Source organism: Elephantulus edwardii, unplaced genomic scaffold (genome assembly GCF_000299155.1).
Source record: "Elephantulus edwardii isolate Elephantulus edwardi_28Jun2011 unplaced genomic scaffold, EleEdw1.0 scaffold00145, whole genome shotgun sequence".
Lineage (NCBI taxonomy): Eukaryota > Metazoa > Chordata > Mammalia > Macroscelidea > Macroscelididae > Elephantulus > Elephantulus edwardii.
In genome coordinates, this window is record NW_006399895.1 from 2,998,598 (window position 1) to 3,005,807 (window position 7,210).

General features: G+C 43.4%; 1 protein-coding gene across 1 annotated transcript in view; it reads left to right on the forward strand.

Annotated features, from left to right (window-relative positions):
• The first annotated feature begins 3,625 nt into the window (after positions 1–3,625).
• Positions 3,626–7,210, forward strand: part of ERCC4 (excision repair cross-complementing rodent repair deficiency, complementation group 4) — a 44,324-nt gene continuing 40,739 nt past the window's right edge. Inside the window, exons 1-2 of the mRNA XM_006894496.1 lie at positions 3,626–3,835; positions 5,068–5,248. Coding sequence (XP_006894558.1) covers positions 3,629–3,835; positions 5,068–5,248 — 388 coding nt within the window. The 5' untranslated portion in view covers positions 3,626–3,628. The remainder of the gene's footprint in view (positions 3,836–5,067; positions 5,249–7,210) is intronic.

Consider the following 7,210-nt stretch of genomic DNA (forward strand, 5'->3'; position numbering starts at 1 on the left):
TTGTGTGAATATACCACAGCTTCTCTATCCATTTGTTTTTTGATGGGCACTTAGGTTGTTTCCAACTCCTTGCTATTGTGAACAAAGCCACAGTAAACATGGGTGAGCATATATCTGCTTGGACATCAGTTATCTTCTCTTTCGGGTATATTCCCAATAGTGGAATTGCTGGGTCAAATAGTATCTCTATCTGCAACTTTTTGAGAAAGCACCATACCGCCTTCCACAGGGGTTGCACATTTTACACTCCCACCAACAGTGAATAAAGGGTTCCAGTTTTTCCACAACCTCGCCAGCATTTGATGTTTGCTGTTCTGTTAAATTTTGCAATTCTGACTGGGGTGAGATGATATCTCATAGTTGTTTTGATTTGTATCTCTCTTAGACCCATAATATTTTCAATTTCTTCCCAAAATTAGACAATGAATGAAGAAGACCAAAGAAGAACTGATGCCTTGGAGTCATTGAAGAATATTGACTATTCCACGGACAGTCAAAAGAAAAAACAACTCTGTTTTGGAGGAAGTGCAACCAGGATGCTCCTTTAAAGGCAAGGATGGTGAAACTTCATCTCATAAATTGGGGAGCATGTTTTCCAGATGAGCTAATTCTTGGAAAAGGACATCTTGCTGGGAAAGGTGGAGGGTCAGAGTTAGGAAGACCTTCAACAAGATAATGACTAACAACAGGCTCAAGGATGTCAGAAAGAGTGAGGATGGCTCAGAATAGGGCCAGGTTCAGATCAGTTATTCATAGATTAGCTAAGAGTCATAGAGAACTTGACTCCATAGTCCCTAACAACAATATTAATTTCACAAGTATGGTATATTCACACTACAGAAATCTCATCAGCCTTTAATATTATTTTGTAAGGGAATACTGCATATCATGTCCAGAGGTTTGCCCCAGGTTAAGTGCCAAAACTGAAGTTTAAATTTATTGTCTCTTGCCTGTAAAAGAATTCTATGCTGAAAGAGAGATTGTGTGTGTGTACAAAGAAAAAAGAGACTGAAAAAGGTAGAGATCTCACATTAACACTGGTCATTTCTGGATGAAGGAATAATAAGTCATGTGTACATACCTGTATTTTCCAGTTTAAAAGTTGTCTGCTAAAAGAACAAATATTATCAAAGAGTTCCCTCTAGTGGAAAGAGGAACATGGTGCTACGAAAACACCCGGTTGCTATTTTTTAAAGGTGTGTGACTATGTGGATCACAACAAACTGTGGCTAACTCTAAGCGGAATGGGAATCCCAAAACACTTGATCGAGCTAATGCGAAATCTATACTTGGACCAGGAGGCAGTCGTCAGAACAAATAAGGAAACATTGCATGGTTCAATATTGGAAAGGGTGTATCCTATCCCCATACCTTTTCAATCTATATGCAGAACAGATTCTCTACAAGAAGTGTGGCATCAGAATTGGAGGAAGATTCATCAACAATCTGTGTTATGCAGATGATACAACCCTACTTGCTGAAACAGAGGAGGACCTGAAACATTTGCTGCAGAAGGTCAAGAAATGCAGCCTTCAATATGGATTGAGGCTCAATGTCAAGAAAACAAAGATTCTTACCACTGGGCCAATTGGCAGCATCATGATGGATGGTGAAGAGATTGAGATTGTTCACAGCTTTAGTTTGCTTGGCTCTACAGTCAACACTCTTCACACCAGCAGCCAAAAAATCAAAAGACATATTGTGATAGGAAAGTCTGCTGTTAGAGACATCTCCAAAGTACTGAAGAGCAATGATGTCATTCTGGAGACTAAGGCACGTCTGATACAGGCCATGGTCTTTGCAATCACTTGCTATGCATCAGAGAACTGGACAATGACTAGGGATGATAGAAAATTTGATGCCTTTGAGCTGTGGTCTAGGAGAAAAGTATTGAATATACCATAGACTGCTATATACCATGGACTGCTAAGAAAACAAACAGGTTCATCCAAGATAGGGTTAAACCAGGCTGCTCCTAGGAGGCAAGGATTCTGAAGCTTTGTATGACATATTTTGGGCATGGTGGAAGAAGGGACCAGTCCTTAGAGAAGGACATCATAATTGGGAGGGTGAAGGGATAGCGCAGGAAAGAAAGACCTTTTATGAGGTGGATTGGTTCAGTGACTGGGGTAGTCAGTGTAGGTGTGTCAGAGACTGTGAGATTGCACAGGACAGAGCAGGGTTTAGGGTTGCTATGACAGCACATAACAACAATTATCTAAAACATTAAATAGCTAATTATATCACTCTTATATCACTCATTCATTGCCATGGAGTTAGAATTGACTCAAAGCTGACCCTCCAGCAAGCTTTCAGAAGCTGTAAATCACATGGGAGAAGATAGTTCCTGTTTCTCGAGAGGTAGATTAGAGCTGCCCAAGAGGCACTCTTTTAGTTTAGCAGAGCTCATCCCTAGCGACTAAACCACTTTTGTAATTAGGTGCCCTTGAGCGAGCAACTCACTGAGACACTATGAACAGATCTGAATCTTGCCTCTGTCCTGTGTCATCCCATTTCTGATATACTCACACCCATTGTTATAGTCACTGAGTCAATCAGTCTTGCTAAGGATCTTTCTTTCTCTGATCGTCTACCTTTCTCAGCATGATGTCCTTTTCCAAGGATCAGTCCCTCCTTACAACATGCTCAAAGCATGTCAGGTGAAGTTTCACCATCCTTGCATCTAAGGAGCACCCTAGTTGGACTTTCTCCAAGAAAGTTTTGCATTTTCTTTTGCAGTCCGTAGTCAGTTTTGGTGTCCAGCTCCACAATTCAAAGACACTGATTTTTCTTCCGTTTTCTTTACTCATTGTTCAGCTATCATGTCCATAGGAAATGATGGAAAAGACCATAGCTTGGATCAGGTTCACCTTAGTCTGTAAACTGGCATTCATGGTCTTTAACAGTTTGGCGAGTTTACCTTGACGATAGATTTACCAAATTTAACCCATCTTCTGGCTTTTGACTGCTTTTATTATGGGTGTTAATTGTGGATCCAGGAACAATAATGGACAGCTTCAATCTTTTCTCCATCCATTGTGATGTTGCCTATTAAGAGGATTTTTGCTTTCTTGATGTTGAGATGTAACCCATATTGAAGGTCTTTGATCTTTAAGAGAAATATTATCATAAAACGCTTAAAAGAAAACGTCTTAAATGAAATCATTCCATTTAAGAAACAAAATTTTTTAAATGTAGACAAAAGGCAGTGTTTTAAAGACTAAACGTACTGAGGACTAAGTTCTACTAATTCTAAGAGCATTTGCAAGATCTTCAAATAACTTTTTTTTTCCCAATTGTGTCAGGAGACTAAACTCCTAGGGTTAATTTCTCCCCCCCCCTTTTTTTTTTTTTTTTTAATCTTTCTTGGGCGGAGCCCGTGTCCTAGAAGAAATAAGATTAGGGAACCGTTGAATTTCTGGGTGACTTGGTCCCTCTCGAGCTCGGCTCCACTTCGGCTGCGTTCGGCCATGCTCGACTTTCTTCGGCTATGTTCGGTTTGCGCTCGTCTTCACAGACTCGGTTCTTTTCGTCTGCGTCCGGCCGACGCTCGTGCCGACCTCGGCTCTTTTCGTTCCGACCTCGGCTCTTTCCGGCCACGTTCGGCCGCGGCCCCGGAAGGGCGTCCATGGAGCCGCGACCGGCGGCCCGAGGAACGGCGATGGCGCCGCTGCTGGAGTACGAGCGGCAGCTGGTGCTGGAACTGCTGGAAGCCGACGGGCTGGTGGTGTGCTCCCGCGGGCTGGGCGTGGACCGGCTGCTTTACCACTTCCTCCGGCTGCACTGCCACCCGGCCTGCCTAGTGCTGGTGCTCAACACGCAGCCCGCCGAGGAGGTACGGCCTCCGGCGGCGCCCACCCTGCAAGGATCCGGAGAGCTGGGGGGCTTCCTGGGCGGGTGCAGGCGCGGGGCGGCATCCGAGGGGGGTGAAGGTGTCCGGGGTGTGCAGGCCCCTGGGGTCGGGTGGGAGCGCTGAGAGAGGCCCCGAGAAGACAAGGAGAGCTCGTTGGCTGGGACCAGTCCTAGAAAGGGACGGGGAGGCACACAGTGACCCCAAAGTTGCTTATTGATGAGCTTACTTAGGGCCGAGGAGTGACCCCTAAAAGGAAACAGTGATGAGATGGAAGAATCTCTGTATATTTGGGGGAATACATGAAAAGAGACGCTGAATAGGGAAAACCTTTTGACAAAAGGAGCTGCTGTCAGTTTCTGTGGTTTAAGCGCTGGCTTGCCACTGGGGGGCGGTGCGAACCAGCGGTGGATGTACCGCGGTAGAAAGATGTGGTTGTATTCTTTTTAACGATTACAGCCTATGGGGCAGTTCTCCTGTGTCCTAGAGGGTCGCTATGAGTCGGAACTGCAATAGATTTAGGATTTTGGGGAAGAGGGTTATTAAGGGCAATGGGAAAGGAGGGAATATTGAAGGCGATTCCGATTAAGTAGGAGACAAGTTCCAAAGGGGACACCCATGTGCTAAGGTGTCATCTGACAAAGCTGATGAGCCATTTAGTAGAGCAGGTGACTGGGAAGAAAAATGATCACAGACTTCTTGAGGGAGGGTCCCCTGTATTGTTCATCTGGGGGTCCATCCACTGCTTTGTCTAGCGTCTAATACAACATAACTTACCCTGTAGCCAGGCTCTTAAATTAAAGATGTAAAGGGCTCAGAGACCTCCTGACATGATGAAGGCCTCTCTAGAGCAAATGGGGACAGACCTAATAGTAAAAAACAGTCTAGATGGGGATTCCTTTATATCCTTTGTATGCAGTTATGTAGGCTGACTTTTGGTGGGCAAGAATTTCTCAGATAACACAAGTCTTTTGATCCAAGATTTTAAAAAGGTTGTAAAGTGCCATTAGCAGTTCACATGCAGTGACTCCTTCATGCTAAGCCTAAAATGAGCCCTCTACATGTAGACTGAGTGGGTTACCCAAGATGAAATAGTAACCTAATTTGCTTGGTCAGGCTTTGTTCATTGTCTCCAAGAATGTAAATCAGTGATCACTTTAATGCCTGCCTGCACTAAACAAACCACCTACTAATCCAGTTTGGTCTGTTTGGTTTAGGAGTATTTTATTAGTCAGCTGAAGCTCGATGGTGTTGATCACCTCCCTCGACGGGTCACAAATGAGATTGTCAGTAACAACCGCTATGAAGTTTACACCCGTGGTGGAGTCATTTTTGCAACCAGCCGAATCCTTGTGGTCGATTTCTTGACGGATAGAATACCTTCAGATTTAATTACTGGTAAGAATTTGAGAATGTATCGTTTGGCAGTAAATAGGTATTTTTGTTTAATATCTGTCTCCTCTACTAAACTCTAAACTAGAATCTTCTGATGGACAGCACTGAATCAATTAGTCCAACATTGTAAGTTGATCTTGAGCAGTTTGGGTTTGAACTGCTGGGGATCTGCTTATATGAAGTTTTTTGTTTGTTTTTTAAGCCTTTTGATGGTATTCTGAGTTAACAGTTCGGTGCTCCATTAATAGTTGTATCATCTAATTTTGGCCATATTGAAGTAAAAAGTACTATCACGAGGCTTTTGTCCTTTATCGTATTTAGTGCAATACCCTAAACCTTGCATAACACCACAGGACAGATATAAAGTTCCACTGGTGATCCAGGAAGTGCTCCCAAAAAGCTGAGAAAAGTCTTAACATTATGAGAAGTTGAATTACTTGCTGTCGATTGAAGTCTGCAGTGAGGCTGCTCACTATCTGAAGATAAATGAAACCAGTAGCCAGACCGTTGTAAACAGAAAAGAAAATCCATGTAGCTTTAGCAGCCGGCTCAGAAACCTTGCACCTTTTGTGAAATACCTGTGTTTCATCTTAAATGCAACTTTTATATGGGTACTACATATATATATGAGCTCTGGTGGCCTAGTGGCAAGAAGCTGTGCTGCAATCCCAAAGGCATGCAATTCGAGACCACCAGCTTCTCCGTGGGAGAAGGACAGGCAATCTCCGCCTTCTAAAAACCTGCCAGAGAGTCAGCTAGGGGTTGGTTCCAACTCTGCAGTACACAGCAACAACATATATATGGGAACTTTAGTGACTTAGTGGGTAGGGAGTTGCACTGCCAGCCCAAAGGCAGATGGTTCGAATCCACCAGCTGCTGTGCGGGGTGGGGGAAACAGATGAACAGTCACCTGCTGTGTGATTTACAGCTTCTGAAAGTATCCACTATGAGTCAGTTCCAACTAAATGACCATGAGTGGGGTTTTTTAATACAGTACATAGTGGTAAGGCTTCTGGTCAATTGTAGGCCATTAGTTAAGTAAGTAGGAAGTTAAAAAAAATTATATACAAATTTGACAAGGCTCAAGGGATTGCCCCTAAACGTCACAGGCTATTAAAGAGTTTGACTGTAAACTTACATGCCTGACACATTGTAGATGCTTTATAAATATTTATTGCCAAAGTGAGTATTGAAATGTAAGATTGACTTTTCTAGACTCACATTTAATAAATGATTGCCCTTGTAGCACAATGGCAAAGCACTCAGCTGTGGACCAAAAGTTGAGCAGTTCAAACCCACTAGACATTCCTCCAGAGGAAAATGAGGTGGTCTGCTTCCATCAAGATTACAGCCTTAGAAACTCTAGAGGGACAGTTCTTTTCTTTCCGGTAGGGTTGCTGGGGGTTGGAGTCAAGAGCAAAGAACTTTAAAAAACAAACCAACCCCACCTCATTATCATTGAGTGGGAGCTGACTCACAACTGACCCTCACTTGGCTTTCCAAGACTATAAATCACAAGAGAGGGGCTGGCCCGCCTTTCCCTCTCAGAGCCACTTGTTGATTCAGACTGCTGGAGAGTCTCAGCCTTCGAGTTCGCAGTGCAGCTTCTTACGGGCTCTGCCAGAGCTCCCTCAACAGCAGTGAGCTTGGTTTTTATAGGTTATTCACTAACATTTACTTTCTGGAAACTAATCAGATCCAAAAGGTTTATAAATATTTAATATTTCCTAGATAATTGTCTTTTTCCCTTGAATCAGTATTTCCCCATGACTTGAAATTAGACCAAAGAGTTGCTTAATTACACTGAGGGAAATCCTTTCATTTGACCTCGAGCTTGATTGTCAGTTTAGGTCCCCAGCCTCTGAGCCCGCAAAATGCCCTGTCGTACACTCATAACACTATGTTTGCCCATTTAGTGCACTAGCTAATAAACTTCTTAAGCATAACAAGAGACTTGTTCACTGG